This window comes from Capsicum annuum, chromosome 2, assembly GCF_002878395.1.
Source record: "Capsicum annuum cultivar UCD-10X-F1 chromosome 2, UCD10Xv1.1, whole genome shotgun sequence".
Taxonomy (NCBI): Eukaryota; Viridiplantae; Streptophyta; class Magnoliopsida; order Solanales; family Solanaceae; genus Capsicum; species Capsicum annuum.
In genome coordinates, this window is record NC_061112.1 from 94,371,853 (window position 1) to 94,393,302 (window position 21,450).

The 21,450-nt window shown below is 34.2% G+C and overlaps 1 protein-coding gene, 1 long non-coding RNA gene and 1 pseudogene across 2 annotated transcripts; 2 read left to right on the forward strand and 1 right to left on the reverse strand.

Moving 5' to 3' along the window:
* Positions 1 to 307: 307 nt before the first annotated feature.
* LOC124895906 lies at positions 308 to 5,869 on the reverse strand. The gene is made up of 2 exons (XR_007052071.1): positions 4,681 to 5,869; positions 308 to 611 (listed from the first exon to the last, which is right to left on the reverse strand). It is a non-coding gene; the product is annotated as an uncharacterized LOC124895906 (long non-coding RNA).
* A 1,192-nt stretch (positions 5,870 to 7,061) lies between these two features.
* LOC107857875 lies at positions 7,062 to 10,037 on the forward strand (annotated as a pseudogene).
* A 349-nt stretch (positions 10,038 to 10,386) lies between these two features.
* LOC107857874 (protein RALF-like 27) lies at positions 10,387 to 11,452 on the forward strand. The gene has a single exon (XM_047406420.1). The coding sequence runs from the start codon at positions 10,768 to 10,770 to the stop codon at positions 11,065 to 11,067; it is 300 nt and encodes a 99-aa protein (XP_047262376.1). The 5' UTR covers positions 10,387 to 10,767; the 3' UTR covers positions 11,068 to 11,452.
* The last annotated feature ends 9,998 nt before the right edge of the window (positions 11,453 to 21,450 follow it).

A 21,450-nucleotide genomic window follows, 5' to 3' on the forward strand; every position in this document is an offset into this window, starting at 1 on the left:
AAGGTGTGTGCGTGTGAGTGTGCATGGGTATGTTCTCTATATGCAACTTCTGCAATTTGAACATTCATGATTTTTTTATTGTTGTAAATTCTATTTTCGTTTAAGCAATAACTATTATAATTTGTTTGGTGCTAATTATTAACCAAGCTTCAAACAATATAATTGACGACTTATTATTAATTAATGAAATACATTATTCTTTATGTGTTTTTTACTATACGAAAAACGATTTATTTTTCTTAACGGTTTGCTTATTTCTTTTATCTTAATAGCAAAAAAGAATTTTTTTGATAACCGGGAATAGATATTAATAAAACAAAAACTTAGATAGTTACATGATAGGTACCAGTGTCTTGTGCACTGGCTATTACAGAAGGTTCCCCCAACTAGCAAGTTTATTACATATAGAACTATTAACTAGTCTACTAATGGCTTTTTCCTGGTTGTCAGGCTGAAGCAAAGGGAGAACTTCAGGGGGAGGCTGCGACAAAAGAGTGACATTGTTAGTCGTTGATAGACAGGAAGACTTTGTACACAAAAAGTGAGCAACACCATTTGCTTCACGGAAGAGGTGCCGGAGCACTGGATTCTACAGTTTCTTCAACAACAACCTGCATGAAGAAATTAAAGGTTTACATATATTGTTGGAAAAATCAAGTAGATTTTGCAGCTCCAAAGAGTCTACTTCAATTTTAATGGGTTGATAATTGTGCGAAACAGCTAGTTCTAGTCCTACGGTAAGAGCATGAAGTTCAATTTAAATAGCATAAGGCGCTTGGGGCAATGGCATATTATGCTGAAAGTTAAAGGTAGGGAGCCGTTCTTTGGAATAAAGCCAAAGATTAAATTTAAATTTACTAATAGTATCAGGCTTCCATATCCAATGATAGTCATAATTGGGCAGATTATTCCCAAGAATTTAGTGATAAGCCGATGTTGTGGCGAATAAACCATTAGAAGTAGAAGCCCAAAAAGGAGTCTCCACCCTCGTAGTTGATGGATCCAACTTAACAGTGAGAGATTTTTCTTTAATTTATTCAGGGATTTGCATCGAAATTTTTTCCCATGAGCAAGAGGAGCCATTCCAAGTATTAGACAATTTATAAGAGAATTCTTCCATGGTTAAAGGACCGTGGAGAATTTGACGGAGAGGAGGGGAGCTAGGTAACCAACTATCAAACCATAAATTTATTGCCTTACCCGTAAAGGGTTTTCAGGAAATATTTGGTGCGCAAATCTGCCCTCCCTGTAATATACTTTTCCATATGAAAGAAGAATTGGATGAGCCCATTTTATGGTATTTACCTAGCAATGCACTAGCCCAAAGAGCATTAGAATTAGTAAATAAACGACATGACAGTCTGGCTAAAAGAGTAAGGTTTTTGGTTTTGGCTTTTGCTAAACCTAGTCCTCCATTAGCAGTAGGTTGAGTGCAGATATCCCATGCTTCATAGTGCATTTTTTTCCTATCCTTAGTGGATCCCCAAATAAAATCACGCTGGATTTTGTCAATTGCATTACAAATGAAAGTGGAAAGGGTAAAGTACTGCATAGTGTAAGCCGGAATAACATTTAGGGTAGATTTAGCAAAAGTAAGACGCCCTATAGGGGTAAGACACTTTGATTTCCAGCTAGAAAACTTTTTATGCATATTATCAAGGAGAAATTGAAAATCCTTGGCTTCAGGATTATTATTAGAAAAGCCAAGATATTTACCGAAGTCCTTGAAAGGCTGAATGTGAAATAGTTGATGAACAAGATCCAAAGTATGAAGGTTGCAAAATTTGGAAAAAATAGCTTTGAATTTCAACGTATTAATTTTTTGTCCAGAATGTTGGCAAAAAAGATTCATGCAAGTAGCAATATTATAGATGGAAGAAGGAGTGGCTTGAGATATTAAAGTAAGATCATCGGCAAAAAATAAATATGAAAAGGCCAACCCATTTCTAGATAATGTAATAGCACCCCATTGAAGAGTATCAACTTGATGTGTAGGTATTTAGAGAGTAATTCCAGGCACAATATGAAAATGTAGGGAGACATCGGATCACCTTGTCGAATTCCCCGGGAAGGAGAGAAGAAAATTGTTTGAGTGCCATTAATCAATACAGATATATTACTAGTGGTAATACAATTCGTCATAAGAGTTGTAATAGTATGAGGAAATTTGAAGAATTGGAGAGAACGATAAATGAAAGACCATTTGAGCCTATCAAAAGCTTTCCCTAAGTCTAATTTCATGAAAAAAAACCCTTTTCTAGATTTGGTTTTATTAGCATGGTTTAAAATTTCCTGAACCAGAATAGCATTATCACAAGCCCGACGCCCTTTAATAAAACTAGTCTGTTGAGGACCAATGAGGTTAAAAAGGAAAGGCTTTATCCAATTTGCTATGATCTTAGTAACAAATTTGTATATAGTATTGCAAAGACCAATAGGGCGAAATTTTTTGAGCAAGTTGGCATTTTTACATTTGGGGATTAAGCATAGGTAAGTATTGTTTAAAGGTTCGGGAATAGACTGGGAGGAGAATATTTGATGGCAACATTCTAACACACTTTTATCGACTGATTTCCAATGATCTTTGTAAAAATATTGATGAATGCCATCCGGACCGGGGGCTTTGAATGGTTTAAAGGAGAATAAGGCACTATAGACTTCATGATCAGCTAGGGGTCGATCAAAGGATTCAAGGTTTGGGTATTGACTAGTTGTGACCGAGTTCTCATTGAAATTCCAGTGAGAAGACAAATGGTCAGTAGTGAATCAATCAGAGAAATATTCATAGGCATGAGAAATAATAAGATCGTGATTAGTTATCCAGTTGCCAGATTCGATTAATTCGCCGACGATTAAGGACCGAAAGATGGTAGAACTTAATATTGGCATCGCGTCGTTTAAGTAGTGAATTCGGGAACGAAGTTTCCAATAATCATCCTCAAGTTTAAGAGTGTTATTATAGTCAGTAATTAAAGAGGGTTCAAGGTTTCGTAAAAAGGTACTGTGTGGATAGTTAGGAGAACTTTGAATATCATTTATATGAGCTAGCAAGCACTTCTTAGTACGAAAAATATCACTGAAGGTTTGCTTACTCCAGGTTAAAGCTGAATCACGAAGTTGGGAAGTAGCAGTAATAAGGTTATTATTTGACCAACAAGAATCCACGATATTTTTAAAAAAGGGATGATTTATTTAAAACTTTTCAAGCCTAAAAGGCTTACTTCCCCTAGATCTATATCGACTATTAAGGGTAATTAATAACGAGGAGTGATCGGAATGGATTTTTGGAGGGTGGGTAACCTGGGAAAAAACTCAAGCCACTGTTCATTAGCAAAAACCCGATCCAATTGCTCCATAATAAGTCTAGAACCATGATATTTATTCCTATGATTAGACCAAGTATAACGCCCTTCTTCAAAACCCAAATCTAGGAGGTTATAAGAATCAATACATGACCAAAACAGGGAGCTTCTATTATTATTAATTTTTCGTCCCCCCATTTATCTTGTTGGCAAAATTTTTTGTTGAAATCTCCAACCATCATCCAAGGTCCTTAAATGGACTCATTATAGTTAATAAGGTTATGCCACAACTGGGACCTAATAGTACTGTCTGTGCTAGCATATATAGATGAAAAATACCAAGGGGGAAAGTTAGGGTATACCTAAATTTTTGCATATAACTCTTGGTCAGTTCTATTTTCCATAGTGACATAAAAAACGTGGGATAACCACATCAACACTGTTCCTCCAGAATTTCCAACCGTAGGAACTTCATAGAAATCATCAAAAGTGAATTCATCTTTAAGAGCCATATGGTTAGACATCTTAGTTTCAAGTAAGGCCACTAGACAAGGATTATGATTGCAGATAAGCTCATAGAAGTTGCACCTAAAGTTAGCATTATTCACTCCACGCGTATTCCAAATAATAAAACAAGTGTCTTGATCTATGGGGTTGTGAGTGATGGTAAGGAAAACAAACATACAACTCTCCAGGTCGGAAATGTGACATGGCCTCATTGTGGGTGCCATTATCACTACATGCTTTGCCAGTGACTGATTCACTGCTGGTCGAAGGACAAACGAACACTTCATTAGAGAATGAAGGCAATTGTCAATGTATTTTTTGTCTTCATTTTTTGGAAACACCATAAGGGCCGCATGCCTTAGACTTGAAATTTTTGTGAATGAGGCCCAGTTGAGAGGTGTTCGTCCTACCCTTTCGAGAACTTTTGAGGAGTGTTGAAGAGCACTTGGAGGAGGGTGTTGTGGTATTGGCATGAACACGGTATGACTCGATTGGACAGGTTGCGGTTGCCATAGAAAGAAGATGAGATTGTTATTGATTTCTCCGGTGGGCTAAATAAAGGGGTTTGAGTTATATTGCTGAGTTTTGGAAAGGGACAGTAATGGAAATATCTGAGGGAGATTTAGCGTGTAAATCCGAGATTACAAAAGGACTTTAGGAATTTATTTGTTGGGGTTTAGAGATTAGAGAATTTGCATTAGCAGACATTAGAGACTTAAATTTATTATTGCTAAGTAAATCCTTTTTGGGATCTGTAACAGTTCTGCGAGTATAACTATTTTTAAGAGAATTAGCATCAGCATCTTTTGGAGAAGTAGCCTTTTTTAAAAAAAGTAGAGTGGTTAATCGGCGAAGAGGAAGAAGAAGGTACCTGTGCACTTTGCTTTTTACCTATAGATACCTTTTTCTTCCTGGGAAAATGTACCGTACACCGTTCTTTAGTGGTCGGAGAGGAAGCTGTCAGTGTTGTGCTAACCTACTTTGGAGAGGTAGAGTTGCGAGGAAGCTGATGGGGTTGACTCTGTGATGATATAATTGCAGTCGCGAACTGTATGGCCTAATCGCCCATAATTTTTGCATAAAAAGCCATCTGCTTCATAGATTATTTGTTGTAGATGCGAGCCAATCCGAATCCAATTTTACAAGGGATGATCAAAAGGAACTTGGACACATAATCTGGCGTATCTTCCCCTTAATGTTGAACTGGTGCAGACATCTATTTTGAGGAGCGTACTAATAGAATTACCAATTCTCTGGAGAAGCATGCTATCATAGTATTCCGTAGGTAGATGAGAAAGGCGTATCCACACAGCTGACTCTATTAGAACAACTTTCTCTGGAATAAAATTAGGAACCCATTTTTGAATTGATAAATAGTGTCCATAAAGGAACCATGGTCCTTTACATAACACAGTATTCATATTATGGGGATGAGAAAACTTGAGGATATAATAATCCGATCCCAAATCGATAAGAGGAGTGTTATCCATAAAATCTCAGAGTTGTTGTAATTTGGATTTTAAATATTGATGTGCATTGCGTTTTTCAACTAGTTTTATTATAAGGGAAAATTTTCAAGGAGCTTGTAGTCCCTGATTTTCTTCGTGGGATAGGGTAATGGTTGTAAAGTTGGTGGAAATTTCATTTAAGCTTGGAGTATTAATATCTGCCGCTTTTGGGGATTTACTGCATTCCCCAACTTCCATGTCAATTACATTCTCTGAGGCAAACAATCGCTCTTTGAAGCTGACTTTTGTGGGAATGTCTGGTGGTTTTGGAGGTGTGGCGTGAGGGGGAGGGACAAGAGAATCGTCAACCTCCATATGAAGGATGATATGATGAGAAAGGAAAAGAACAAGACGGTACTTTCTATTATTAGGATTTTATTTTTTTGGTTAATCCTGTCTATTAAGTTACTTAACGTTAATTGTTGCAAATAAGTAGACGGTACTTTTTCTACTTATTTGTTTCTCCTCCCCCCTCTTGAGATGCATTTTTTATTTGTAAAATGATGCAAATATTGAAACAACAATAATTAGGAGATGCCAGGAAGTTAGACCTAAAAAATTAAATTTACATTTCATAGAATAAAGATAGAATATATACAGAAAGAAAAAAAGGTAATAAAGAAAAATAAATAGAGCATCGGAACAAAATTAGCAACAGAAAATCATTTAGATGATGATGAAAAATTTTAAAAAAGAAGAAGATAAATATGAACTGTGAAAGGATAAAATATTAAAAAAAATATAGAATTAAAAAAGAATTATTCAAATAAAAGTTTACCGCTCAATGAAAACAAGAAAAAAAATTAAATATTTAAATACATATAACGAAATTAAATGGTCAAATATATATATATATTTGAGTTGTATTAAATTTAAAAAGTTGTATATTAACATCTTGATATATGAAATTTTTCCCTATTAATTTTTATTTTAAAAAATATAAAAAACATAAAATTTAAAGACTAACAATAATTAGATGGAGAGTTTTTTTTTAAGAATATTGAGCTCTCAATATTTTTAGCCAGTTCTCTAGTTGAATCATGAAATTGTGGAACCAAAATTTCAATACAGTACCATGCCCACCACCGTCGTCCAATTTCCCGGAGGGTTTTCGAATTTGCAATCGCTGATAAACCAGATGAATAATGACGACCGTTGTTCCTAATTCCGAGGAAGATCCGTGGCTTTCCGTCGTGATGGGCTGACGCTGGCCAAGAGGTTAATCTATATCTCTTCCTTCACAATTTCTTTTTAAATAACAGTGGTGTAAACCTGGCCAAGAGGTTAATCTATATCTCTTCCTTCACAATTTCTTTTCAAAATAACAGTGGTGTTCAGGTTAGCTTTTGTGCCTCGACTAAATTCACATGGTAACTTTGTCCACTAAGGCTAGGACACAACACATGGGAAGAATCACCTTGACACTTTCTATTTATCTATTTGTTGCCTGTTTACAAATTATTTAGTTTTGACTGGATATGTAATCTAGTTACATTCCTATTTAAGAAAATTAGTGCTTTGAACAATCTGCATTTGATTTACTAATGGTTAATTTCTGAAATGCCGGACGGATTTTGTTGAGTGAATTTTAGGCTGGAATTATGTGGATGTAGTGTTTGTCTTTGTTCTGAATGGAGCAATATGATACGTTTATAGATTGCGGAGCCTCAGGTGAATAGGTTGTGTGCCGAGACACAGGAATGTATAGTTGAAGGAAGATAGATGGTTAGATTTGGCTTCACTGATGATCACTTCCGCTGATTTGATATTTTCTAAAGCTTCTGAGAAAGGTAAAATCACATTTCAATTGTGTTAGAAGAAAGAGAAGAAGAAAGAGAAGAAAGTCCCACATTGGTGGTTAATGAGATGGGTGGTCTCCTTATAAGGCTTGGGCAATCCTCCTCCTCCTGCTCCTCCGCCGGTGCCAGCAGAACTGCAGGATTGGTTTATTAGAATTCTCAATGAGGAACTCGAAAAGTTCAACAATTTCTACGTCGATAAAGAAGAAGACTTCATTATCCGCTTTCAGGAGTTGAAGGAAAGAATAGAACATGTGAAGGAGAAGAGTGGCCAAGATGGAGTTCTTGCAACAGACAATGAATTCAGCGAAGAAATGATGAGCATCCGTAAAGACTTTGTTTCCATACACGGGGAGATGGTTCTTGGGGATTGCTGCGTCTGCCTTTTACACAGGTTGCTCTTCATCAGCCGATCTTTACTACGGAGACTCTAATGAGACTAGTCCGTGAGTGTGAGGATAATCTTGAGGTCCTATTTCCTTTGTAAGCAGAAGTTGTTGAATTAGTTGCCCTTGCAGGTGAGTGAGCTATTCTAACATCCCCTTTTGGCCTAACTCACACCCCAAAAGCTAGCTCAAGAGGAGGACGATTGCCCAAGACAGGTGAGTGAGCTATTCTAAAATCCCCTCTTGGGCTATTTCCTTTGGAAGGAGAAGTTGTTGAATTAGCTGCCCTTGCAGGTGAGTGAGCTATTCTAACATCCCTTCTAGGGCCTAACTCACACCCTAAAAGCTAGCTCAAGAGGAGGAGGATTGCCCAAGACAGGTGAGTGAGCTATTCTAACATCCCTCTTGGGCCTAACTCACACCCCAAAAGTTAGCTTAAGAGGAGGAGGATTGCTCAAGCCTTATAAGGAGACCACCCATCTCATTAACTACCAATGTGGCCTAACTCACACCCCAAAAGCTAGCTTAAGAGGAGGATTGCCCAAGCCTTATAAGGAGACCACCCATCTCATTAACTACTAATGTGGGATTTTCTTCTCTTTCTTCTAACATCCCCTCATGCCCAAACCTTAACTGGGCGTGAAAAATCTCTCCCGAATCTCAATCCGGAGGCCCGACATTGGGTGAGATGGGTTTGGCTTTGATTCCATGTTAAAATTGGTCTTGGGCCTAACTCACACCCCAAAAGCTAGCTCAAGAGGAGGAGGATTGCCCAAGCCTTATAAGGAGACCGCCCATCTCATTAACCACCAATGTGGGACTTTCTTCTCTTTTTTCTAACAAGTTGATTCTCATGAACTGATGTTGGAAGATTTAAAAAAGATTTAATGCAGAATAGTAGTCTCAAAGGGGAGTTGAAATCTACTCCAATCGTGGTGATACATTTACCCGATACATGTGCTTGTGTGCTGTAACGAGCTGCAGTTGGAATAGACTATGTACAAACAAACTGCCCAAACACTAACATGATTATATCTAAGACCTATCAGAAATGATATAAATAAGGAAATAATTGGGAGAGCTTACTAAATCTGCATTTCTTTCTTGCCATATTTACTCTTGGCTTTGAATACGGCAGTGCGGCTTGCTAGATATGCCTGCTGTAGTACAGTTGGAGAAATATGCTAAATATGCTCTAGCATATCAGCTTCTGAAGATCTTTCTCACTGGAAGGCTAGATGATTACTTGAATTTCCAGGAGGCAAGTTCAGAATTGTTAAAAACCTATGGTTAGTACTTGTGTTTCTGCTAAATGGAAGTTTGGTGTATTTTATGAGTGAACCCTTGAGTTTTGAAACGCTGCCCTTCAGCCCTTGGCCTGATTCTTCCAGTTAATGCTGCAGGACTTCTCCATGAAGATTGTGTAAAGAAAAATGAGATTATTGACCTTGGCCGATCTTGGCATGATGGAAGCCGGTCAAATTCCTTATTCCACGATCAAAGACACATTGAAGGTACTTTTATTGTCCGTCTTGTAGTTTGTATTCGTGCTCCACCGTTTGGTCTTTCCATTGGTCTTTTGCTCTTTGCAGATTGATGATATTGAGGTGGAGTCGTGGGTTGTTAAGGCAATTTCAGCTGAGTTACTTGTCTGCAAGATAGATCAAATGAACTAAGTAATAATTGTGAGGTGTGCTTTCTGTGGTCGCCATCTTTTATTATCATTGCCTCTGCACTGGTTTGAGAAATTAGCTCTGGTTGGTTAAGCTTTTATTGTTCATTATTCTTAACTTTTTCCTTTTCCTGTTAAGCTTTTATTGTTCATTATTCTTAACTTTTTCCTTTTCCTTTGTGTGGATGTTGTGCAGCCAATGTACAGAGCGTGTATTTGGGCCAAATCAGTGGCAGTTGCTTCGAGCAAAGCTTGCGATTTGGAGGGTAAGTCACATTCTTCTTAAACTCAATTCTTATAGTCAATTTGAGTTTCAAGAGTGGGTGTGGCTAGTTACTCTGATTGCTGCTGCTGCTCTGCTAGAGCCCCTACACACGTAGTGATGCAGCATATTCCTGTTGTCCTCCTGTTTCATCTAGTTCGATGTCCTTTACCTCTCGTTCTCATTTATGATGAGTTATGTTAGTGTAATATAAAATGCACCACCAAGTTATTCTGCTCTTTATATATGATTAATGTTGACGAGTTTCAACTATTTGCAGGGAAATATTTCAAGGGTTATTAGTACCATTCATGCTAACGAGATAATTGAAGATAGCACACAAACAATGCAAGGATTAGCGATCCGCTGAAGGTTGCTTTTATTAGTTATTTGCGGAAATCTTCTCTAAATTTTTGGAGAGAGGATTAGTTAGTGCCCATACAGAGCCATCTCTTTCAAGTAGAAATTTAGACATTTTTCCTTATGCGCCAAATTTTCTTTTGAGTTTTTAAAGCTGTACTTGCTTTCTTTCCTATCAATTTTGCAGAGATATAATTTTATGAGATGACAGTTTCCAGTTATACTTTACAGTTGATTCCAGTATTTCCATGTCCAACTTCAACATTTAGGCATCCGTTACTTCCATCTTTTAAAACCAGGAGGTGGTCTATTTTTGTTTTGGCCAGAGCTGTTAGTCGTCCACATGGAAATTGGAGATGGGTAGGGCTAATGTTGACATAGCTTGTTAGCAGTATCTGCGGACTTTTCATTTATACCACCAAAGGTTTTTGTGGAGTGGCAAGTACTCCTCCATTCTTAACCAGACATCCCAGGTTCAAGCCCTAAGTATGGAGTCACTTTTGGTAGGGGTGTTTTACCTCCCCATAGGGGGACTTCCCGGCAAGAATTTGGATTAGTCAGGCTCCAATGTGAACAACACCGGATGAAAAAACAAAAGAAAAAGAGCATATTTTACTTAACCTAAGCTATATATGAGAAGGGGAATAGGCATCTATCACTCTATCGTTCGTTTAATCAATCATGAGTTCTAAAATAATACAACTAGCGTCAAACTTGAGAACAATTTGCCAAATTTAAAACGCAAAAATGGACAAAAGAGATGAACTGGTAAAACGTTTGTATCTTCTGCAGTGTTTCTTTCCTCTCTAATAATGAATTAGGTAGGGACCTCCAAAAAAAATCCCTTTATTCTCCGTGAACACTTTTCATCATTTTCCTTACTCAGAGAAACACAACCAATAATAGGGTACACTTTTCATCATTTTCCTTACTCATAGAAACACAACCAATAATAGGGTGAGATTTCTAAGATGGGGAGCTTCACTTTCTTCCTATCCGTGGTGATGATAGGGGAGCTTTTGCTCTCTGCTTCTTCGGTAACGCACGCCGCGGTGAACAGCAGTGTAGCTGATGCTTCCGGAGAATTGATGAACGAATTGGATGACATAAATTGGGAGGTTAGTCTTGCAAGTGACGGAAATACCATCTCTTACAAGGGTCTTCAGCGGCCACCGGTCTGCAACGAGAAAATTTACGGCAATTGCATAGGGGAAAAGAACCCTGGACAACGCCCATGTAACTACTACAATTACTGCAAACGTCCTGGTTGATTAATCGGTGCGTGTATGTATGCACAAAATAATGACGTTAAGTGGGGGATATTGTTAATTTCTGTTGAAGCTTCTTTCTTCTTCTATTACAAATACGAAAGTAAGTAGATAAATAAGGTTGAAAAAAGAGTTTAGAATGTGTGTGTACTGGGACTCGAGCCCAGGTCTCCACGGCCACAACGTAGAATTTTCACCATTAAACTACAGCCACCTTCTGTTTCTCATAGAAGACGATATAAATCTCTGGAATTGAGATAAGCTTGTCAAGAAATGAATGTAATCCGTGTATATGTATTCCCCCAATATGGCAAGGATTTTGATATGTTTATGTTTCCCATATTTGCTTTATAAACACGTGAATAAATTAAATTGACAATTACTAATATATGTCTCTCGACCTTTTTCTTATTCTTTTGTTTGAGTTCTTTAATTGCTCCATGACTTGTTGCAAGTGCTTTTAAAAGAGTTCTATAAAAACATCTTGGAATACTTAAAATTAACACTAAATCATATGCAAACTTTACTAGCTCATTTTTCTACTCAACCAACCAAAAGGAACATGCCTAATTTTCTAGTATTAGTTTCTCATTCATTTCCCCTTCTCTAGTTTTATCCTTGATCTCTTTCGAGTACTTCTCCCTCACCAGAGAGCTAGTAAAAAAAATTATACTCACGGTTTATATTACTTGATTCATGTTGACTTGAGATATCTTTAAAATTTTTTAACTAAAGGTATATTTTACTAAACTAATATTGTTAAAGATGCCTTAAAGCTCCAAATTGAATAATACTACTTTATGTAGTTATTTAATATTAAAGATAGTATGAGAAAAAAATAAAAAAATTCTGTTGATTTGTTTAAATGAACAGATAAAATGAAATTTTTATATTTAATATAAAGACCAGGTAAAATAAGATTATTTATGTGTTAAATAAAATTATATTTAGCAGGTCATCGCGGTTTGCAAGTGTTAAATAAATTGGCATTAAATATAATTTAAATTTAATTTATTTAACTCATGCGATGAGGATTTTTGAGAATTATATAATGTGGAAACTGCAACAATTATGCAACATGGAGTTTGGTGAGCTTTCACAATTAACACAAAAGATAATAGTTAAGTGTCAATTAACGAGTCAATAGTATCAAAATTTTTGAATACCGTACTGATTATTTTCTACTAGATAGAAGAGCCGGTCTTGAACAACCAATGACAATTAACAAATTTAATTTCATTTAAGGGCAAAAGAGTAATTATAAGATTAGTAATGGTACAATGAAGTTTTAAAAGAATCAAATTTTTTTCTCTCTAAAAAAAAGGGAAAAAATACAATTAAATAACTCTTCATCTTCATATTTCAGCTCTTAAGCCAGATACTTTTCTTTCAATATTTGTGTCTTTTCTATTTTTTTCTTTTCGTTAAATTTATTTTGAAATTTTTCCTGTGTTTTTTTCAGTCTTTTCCATTCCTTTGTTCTTGTTTTTACTTTAAATTTTTAGGTCAGCTACTCCAATATTAAGTCAAATTTGATTCATTCTTCTCAGATTATACTGTTTCTTCTACTTTCCAGGTTAGCCACTTCTTCAATGCTTTGTCAAATTTTGTTTCTGTTCTTTAATAATGTGTGATATTGTATCATTTGATTTTTAGTGTTTTTTCTTAAATCTAATTTAACTTAATGGTTAGAAATTAGGCTACTTAGATTTCTACATGAAAATAATGTTAAACTTAAATTTTCTGTAAGTTTGCAAGGAAATTCTAGCCATATTTTGCTCCTTTTATTTTTTTTCCATTTTGTCAGACTCTCTTGTTCTGGCGATGAAATTTTGAATCTTCATTATTTTTTTCTTAATTCAGTACAAACAGTCTTTTAATTTCTCACAATCAGTTACAAAGTGATGACTTATTTTCTTCATATGTCACAATTTATGTATTTTTTAAAAATTAAAACTGAAGCAAACTTCATACACTACTTAGTGTTTCACAATTTGAAATAAAATTGAGCCTTTGCTTGTTGAATATCTGTATTTATAAAATAGCACTCAAACTTAGGTGACTTTTAGATTTTTCTGTTTTTAACTATTTTCATGTTTCAGTTTTGATAGTAAAACTTCAGGGTTTGGTGTTCTCTAATTTTGACTAAGTTGTTTTATGTGTTGCATGTGTTAGATACATCTTAAGATGAATATTGAACGTCGATTTACAATGGTTAGCACCTGAAAAGTTAGTGAGGAGAAAAAAATGTATCGCATACTACACCCGGAGGAGATTTATGAGAGCTTCAATCGAGGTATAAATTATACATGCTCAGTTCAGGTGCATTACTTGTGCAGTCATTTAATGTACTTTGTTATTTCACTGATAGATTAAAAGCGAAAAATGAACCTTTTTGCTGACAATCACATTACAAAGATTAGTAGCTTCTTCACATGACCTAATTCTTTTATAGACTTGTTATGTTACTTTTGTACCTTATGAAGTCAAACACAAACTAACCCTATTCTTTTATACGATCACTAGATATATTATATGTGGAATAAAATATAGTTGGTGTTTAAAAGTTAGAAACATGAGAATTGTTAAAAAAAACCATAAAAAAGTTATGCGATTACATTTTTGACCTAAGGTTTCACAACACATGCAACATATGACTCCGAAATACATGAAGCGTTGATGCCATCTAATTCAAGTGGATAAAACCTTCAAGATTTGGAGAGTTGTTGCCTTCTATTTAGTAGGAGTAACTAAAGCATTGAGTGACTGATTATCAAGAGCACATGATATTAACTTTCGAATTTATTAAAAATGTGAGGTTCTTGAATTTAAATAAAGTTCCATCGTTGTGTATTTCTAGCTCTTTAGGTTTGCCATTCTATTTTGTAAGCACCTATAATATCACTGAAAGACCTCACCACATACACTTTCAAGGCAAGTGCAGCAAATAGCTAATTCTAACTCCTTTCAAGTTTGGTAGAGGAACGGTGTGAACATGGACAATGGAGAAATATGGATAGCAATACCATTCCTAATGCAAGAGATGGTTAATATGCTTAGTTGGAATATGAGAGACTTAATGACTGTAATAAGTAAAATGTGGTCAAATTCCTTTGCAATGAGGAAAAGGTAAGTCTATAAGATTACTAGAAAAAAGTACCAAAACTGAGCAAGCAGTTGCAAATTTGTTGGTTAGTTGGGAGTACATTACCAACTTAGAGTACCAGTACAATGGCAAGCTATAAATAACCTGGAGGCCTCAATGTGTGTTCATAATAAGAGAGATATAATTAGGAATAAAGTTATGAGACAAGGAGGTAATGGTCTCATGAAGAACAAAATGCAAGAAATGAGGTTGAGATTGTACAGACAGGTGAAAGGGAGATGTACAGATGCCCCGATTAGGTGATGAGAGAGGTTGGCTGTAATAGGATTGATGAGGGGTAGATGTAGGCAGAATAAGCATTAGAGTTAAGTAATTAGACATGAGCAGGATATAACAAAACTTCAACTCACCGAAGACATGACCAACAACAACAATACGAGTTTGGCCAAGATAAAGGTTCCAAAAGTGCTTCGGAGAAAGGTACATTTTTCAGCTTCTACACTGGAAAATAACTTTTGTTCTTTCTAAAAGTTATCCAAACACACCTCAACAATCAAAGTGAGCATATATTTATTTTTGAAAAAATGACCAAAGAGATGCATAAGACATGCATTTTGAATTTCAACTCATCAAAACTTCCAGAAAAAAGATGAAAGCCAAAAGGGTGTTTATTAAAAACACTGATAGAACATCAAATTTACAATTCATTAATCTAATAATGTATTATGGTGTCCACTGAATAATGTTACTCTCACTACTCTCACTTGAACTAATATAAACTCGAAACCAAACACTGTATAGGTTACACTGAATTTATATCAGGATTAACGTCCTTATCCTTGAACTATACAACTGTTAATATTTCATATTTTTTCTGATTAATTTTGTCACTTTTTTCTCCCCAATTATCCACCTATTTCTACTTATGTAATTTATATGTGTTGAACTGTCTATTTTACAATTTTCGTCTTCGATGATAGCTATCTGTATGCCTGTTTCTACATTAGACTATGTGGTAAGTATAAATTATTCAATTTATTTTTTTAATTATAAATATTTTGATTAATGATTTTTTAAAAATATGAAGCATCAAATACTTATTTTATTCTGTTAATAAATGCCTTTTATATTTTTAAAAAGTTACTTGCCTAGTACAAGTATAATTATTACTTTGTATGAAATGTGTAATAAAGTTTTTCTCTTATTGTTTTCTCCAAGACTTTATACAAAAAATTGGATCGTAAAAATGTCGAGTAATAGAAATTCTAAAATTGGTCAAACTTTTGAAAAAATAAATGCTGACAAAAATGCTAGAAGACGTGAATTATATAGAACGATGCCACTTAAGAAAAAAGAGGCCCTTTTGGCACATCGATGAGCAATGAATGACCAGGATTAAAAGGTCAATCAACGAGATAAGCCTACAAAAGATTTCAAGTTCAAACTATGATGACTAACATCCTCACTTACTCAATGAAATTGAGTTGATGGAGTAGCCAGTGCCCTTGAGTTAGATTAAGTTTAAATTTCTGGATGGTTGTTATGTGTCCCTTATGGCGTTTCAGATACTTCTTTTATTTTGGTAGTTTATTCATTTGCTATTTGATGTAGGTGTCATATTAGCTTGAGAAACATTAGTTTTTTGGTTCAAGTGCCTTCAAACTACGTCTTTTACTTGTAGTGATTAGTAGCAAGATGAATTGCATCAACATACTTCAAATATTGCAAAGTGAATAAATACAAGAAGATCAGAGACTGGTCATCTTGACAACGTGGTGTGATTTTGAAAATATAATAGCCAAAAACTTATTCTTTACTTACTTGGGTTGCCTCATTTATATTGGCATAAAAAATATTTCTTACTTTGATAATCTGGTTACAAAAATGGTGAAAAGACTCAATGGTTGGCAGGGTAAGATGCTTATCTATGGGGAAAAATTGATTTGATAAAAAATGTTCTTCAATCACTCCCTATTAATACTTTCTTTGTTCTTTTTTCTATCCCATTGATACTATTAACCTATTAAAAAAGCATTTTGCTAGATTTTTGGGGTTTTTAAATTAAACCAGAGATAAGTATCATTGGAGATCTTGGAAAAATCTTTGTGTTCCTTAAGATGAAGATGATATCGGTATTAGAAACATGCATGACATTTCTAAAACCTTGGCCATTAAAAGATGGTGAAGGTTTAGAACCATTTAATCTCTTTGGGCTGATTTTATAAAAGTTAAGTATTGTCACAGGACTCATCCTACTATTAAAAGTTTGACTGTCGGTAATTCAAAAGCTTGAAAGTTCATGGTGAATGCTTGAGAGGTTGTTGAACCTAGCATTTTTGGACAATTAAGTGGTAATTGTGACATGGTGGGATAATTGGTGAGAGAAAAGACCACTGGCTATTCTATACCCTGACCATGTGCATAATAATAACTCCAAGGTTATGGATTATATCGATGGTGGTAACTGAAACATGGATAAATAAGGGGAAGATCTCCCTGAACATATTGTCCTATATATTGCTAATATTCATGTTGGGGATGCTAATGAAGACAATATACAATTTCTTCTGCTTGGCAAAGCATAAGAAAAATGGGAAAGAATGATGGCATATTGAGTAAGGTTTGGCACAAGTTCTTACCTTTCAAAATATCCTTTCTTACTTGGAGAACGGTGCTAAAAAAGCTCTTTTTTGATGAGGTTCTTCAAAGACTTGGTAATCCAGTCTATGAATACTACATGCCTATGAGACACAACACCTCAAAATGAATCAATTCATCATGTGTTCAGTGATAGTGAGATTGGTATAACACATATAGAATTACTTTGAAAATCCCCTTGGAATTAATCACCAAGGGCGAAACCTTAGAATTTTCTTCAGTCCTTGGTGGAATATGAACACTACCAACAATGTGCATAAAATGGTATAATAAATCACCCCATGTGTATAGCATGAGAAGTCTGAAAAACTGAATATCCTGTAGATATAGAGATCAGACCAAATTTTTGACAACTAGAATGGAGGTGCAAATTTTATAGAACATCAAAGCAGCTATCTTTGTTGCCTTCCCAATTTTTGACTTAATAGAAAAAAAATTTCAAATTTTTTCAAAAATTGAAAGGGACAGACCTATTGTTAGATGGTGGCAAGTTGTCTGGTCCAGGCCTATAACTGAAAGGATCAAATTCAACCCAGATGAAAGCTACATACAAGAATGTACTTTCAGAGCTGGCATTAGAAGGTTCTCAGAGATGATACCAACCATCGCATTATGGCTTTATCAATCCCAATTTAATGTAAAAATAATAACCAGGCAAAATCAATGGCAGCATACTATGCAACGAAATGGTGCAATCAATCTAGATATGACAAATATGATTTGGTGATGGACTCATTGTTGGTTACAAGTATGCTCAAGAAAAAAGACACCAATAATTTGAAGCTGAAAAAATCTATCAAACAAACTTCCAAGACTATAGAAAGGGTAGACATAAGCACCGCAGATTGCTATAGAGAAGCCAACAAGTGGCTAACTTCCTAGCAAAGTCAACTTCTTCAAATGGTACCTTCTACTTCTTTTATCAACAATCCCCGAAAGAAGTGAAGGGACTATTTAAACTAGATATATGGCAATTACTTTGCATAAGAAGAAGATATGACAAATGTAATTTTTTTATTAGTTGAATATTGTATTTTGCTTACAAAGTGAAAGGTTATAATTTAGTAGTCTTTCCTACGTTGCTGTCCTAATTTTCACAATATTTTATTTTCCAGAGGTTAGGTACATATTCTCCTCTGTTTTACGTTTTATTCTTTTGGCTCAATTCATGACCGTTGAAGTTGAAGGCTATATTGAACTCTTAGTTAAAACAAATTATGATAGTACTGTATTTTTTTAGACTTTTTTTCAAACTTTGAATATGTCTGTTGCAGATTCTATTCGTATCCGATTTGACTGACTTTTTTTACCATTTCAGCAAAGTAAGAAGTCACTTTTTGTTTTAATCTCATGTCAAGTTCTTCCATTTTTATTTTTTGGACCTATAGGTGGAGGTATGCTCTAATATTTTGATGTTAATACTTGAGTTTTTGAACTAATTTTTATGCGAACGACTTATTAGTATATTTGTTGAGTGCTATATTCAACTATAGGACAATGCCTAATGCTATTTTTTTTAGTAAAATTAAATATATCTTAGAAAAATATAGTTATTTGATTCAAAAATTTCGCTCTTAACGAATCAATATTATTCATAAAACTTTTTTGTAATTTGTAACTTGTCCATTTATAAATGCTTGCTAGAGAGTATTGTTTTATCACAAAAACAACAATCTCATATATATGATAGAATGAAGTGATTCTCAAAAGAAAATTTGTTAAGATTTGTTATTGTTACGTTCATAATAAAATTTATGTTTGTTCTAAATATATGATTAAGTTTATTATTATTATTATTGTGGCTTGTTGTTGAACTATAATTACAAAGGTTTTAATGCATATTTGTGTATGAACTACAAATAATGCGTTCAACGCTGATGTATAAGCACATAAAAAGGTTTCTATATATTAATCTAGACTTAAATACAAAGCATAAGTACAATATTACAGCATAAGCATATGATCTTATCAGTTTTGAGGCTCAAAAAGAAAGTTGGAAGTCAACCTGGTAAAAAATGATAATAACCAATGTTTTTTGTTGTAATGAAAAAGGATTGTGTTTTAGTGTTCTAGCCTATTAATCATTAACCGTTCATTCATTTAAAATAAGCAAGTATTTTTTGTAGGATTGAAGGTTAACGTTAAGGTTTTACAATGAGTATCTTACTTTCACATTGCCATTTATTCTATTTTTTAAATTTTTTGTTCTACAATCCATGTTGTTGTATCCTTCTCCAACCTTCTCAGATTTGTTCTTATCCAATTGCTGCTTCGATTTACAAGTTAGCTATTTTCTTCAAAATTTTATCAACTTTTATTTTTTGATTTTTAAAGTCTGAACTTTCATCTGCGTTTCAGGTGTAGATATCTGAATTGTCAAGTCTTTTGAAATGCTTGGAGAATTCTTAATCAATCGATTTGATGAAAAAAAATGATTTATCAAATTCAATTGACTCATTAATTTGATATATGACAACATGGTAAAATTTAATACCATATAATTTAATGTGTAGCTTCTTATAATATATGTCTGAAATGTAAAATATTAAAAGTTATCTCTAGAGATGGGCTACAAAATGAGAATACCATTACCATTGAGGCTGGGCTTATCAAATTTTATTTTCACATAAGTCATAGTCCTCTAGGATTATTTACATTGTGATTCTAATTTGATCCCTTTGATATTAATCTTTTGGATTAGTGAGGCATTTTTTTCAAGTGAACCCAAAGTTTGTCATTATTAGTTACTAACCTTAATTATTTTTTTTATCTTTGTTAGATAATAAAACTATTCTAATTTGATCCTTAACCATCATGGCCTCATCTTTGTGATTTCATAGCAAATATGTCAACTAACTGTATTCAATTTTATAGTGGTAGATTATGTCGTGGTCATTTAAATTGCATTGAGATAACATCAGGTTATTTACTTCTACGTGATTTTAAAGCCACCAACAGATATAACATTATAGGCCTCAGTAGATTTTATTTGGGGTGAAGGCTCATATTTTCACACATATGAAGAAAATTTTGCTTCTTGTGGCTTCATTCTTTTGAAGATACTACAAGAACTGATTGAATTTTCATGTATACTGAAGATATACTTTTTGTCATTGTTTAATTCAAGAGATGAAACTATTGAAGTATGTCCAAATGTAAATATTCAATCAAATACATATATTGATAGTATAAGTGCGGGTGGTCTTTACTTCTTAAGCATTCTTCCTTACCTATTATTTTTATTTATCAATCTGAATTGTAATAAGAATGATGGTGTATTTCTTGGTTCATTTTAATGATGGGAGTAGTCATTTTTGAAAAAATTTATGAGTTCAGGAAAATTTAATTTGGTACTTTAGAGGGAGTATTAAAATTGTAATATTTATAGATACTATATGGCCTCAAGATAAGTAACGACATCAACAAAACTTTGCACTAAAATATGAACGTTGTGAAAAAAAGCTATCAAAAAATTTAGTTGAACAACGTTGGACCGTGCAGAGCAAGGCTTAACTAATCTAGTCCTATTATAAAAGCATGAATATAAATGTTAGTTGATCAAAATATCCTTTAAATGTTAAATAACTTTTACACCCTAACGACAACATAGTTATAAAAAAGGTAATAATGATTTGTGTGTAAGTATCTTATGGTTATATTGTATTAGCAATTCATAGCGGAAGATTGAAAGAGAACCCTAACACTGAAGCTGTGAACTTTGAAGAGTTCTATGAGAATCATATATTGATATGAACAACAGTACCTAATATTGACTCTATAAATTACAAGGAAGTTGTCAGGGTGGAAGGTGTTCCACATGTAAAATAAATGGAAGAAAAAGTTGACAAGATAAATAGAATTAAAAATTTGCACTTTGCAGTAATAGAAAAATTCATATATAAATGGACAAATCTAGAGAAATTGAGAAAGATTGTCTTACAACAATGTGATATTAAAGGTGATTGTAAAATTGGATTGTTCCGTAACAAGCATGTTTTCGTACGCCTTACATAACATGCTGACTTCATAAATCTTACATCAAGAGGATCTTTCTATATTGCGTGCAAAGACAGATATTCGTATCGTATCGTACACTCTCATTTATGATGCACAATTTAAGATGAATGAATAAACCACAAAGACATTATCTTGGATATCTTTTCCTAACTTGTTAACCACCTATTGTTAAAGGATGCCTTTTTTCTTTAGCACCAACAGTAGGTAAACCTGTTCATTTGGATCTAGCTACTATTAATAAAAGTAGACCAAGTTGAGCAAGGGTCAAAGTGTTAGTAGATCTGAAAGGGGATTTCCCTACTATGATGATGGATATTAAAAATGAGGTAACTAGGGAAGTGAAGATGAAAGTTGTCACGACCCGAACCAGGGCCTGGATGTGATGGGTATCTCAAGTCCACCGAGGATCGGAGACCACCCCTTTACCTAGCCAATTAGATCATAACACAACAACTGAATTCTGAACATATAATAAGATAGAAAAATAATAATTCAAGATATTTAAGAGTGTCTGTACCAACACCCAATCCACAGTGATATCCACAAAGCCTCTAAGCAAAAGTCGAAAACAGATCTTGTTCGAGACATGGCCTCGACTCTGACAA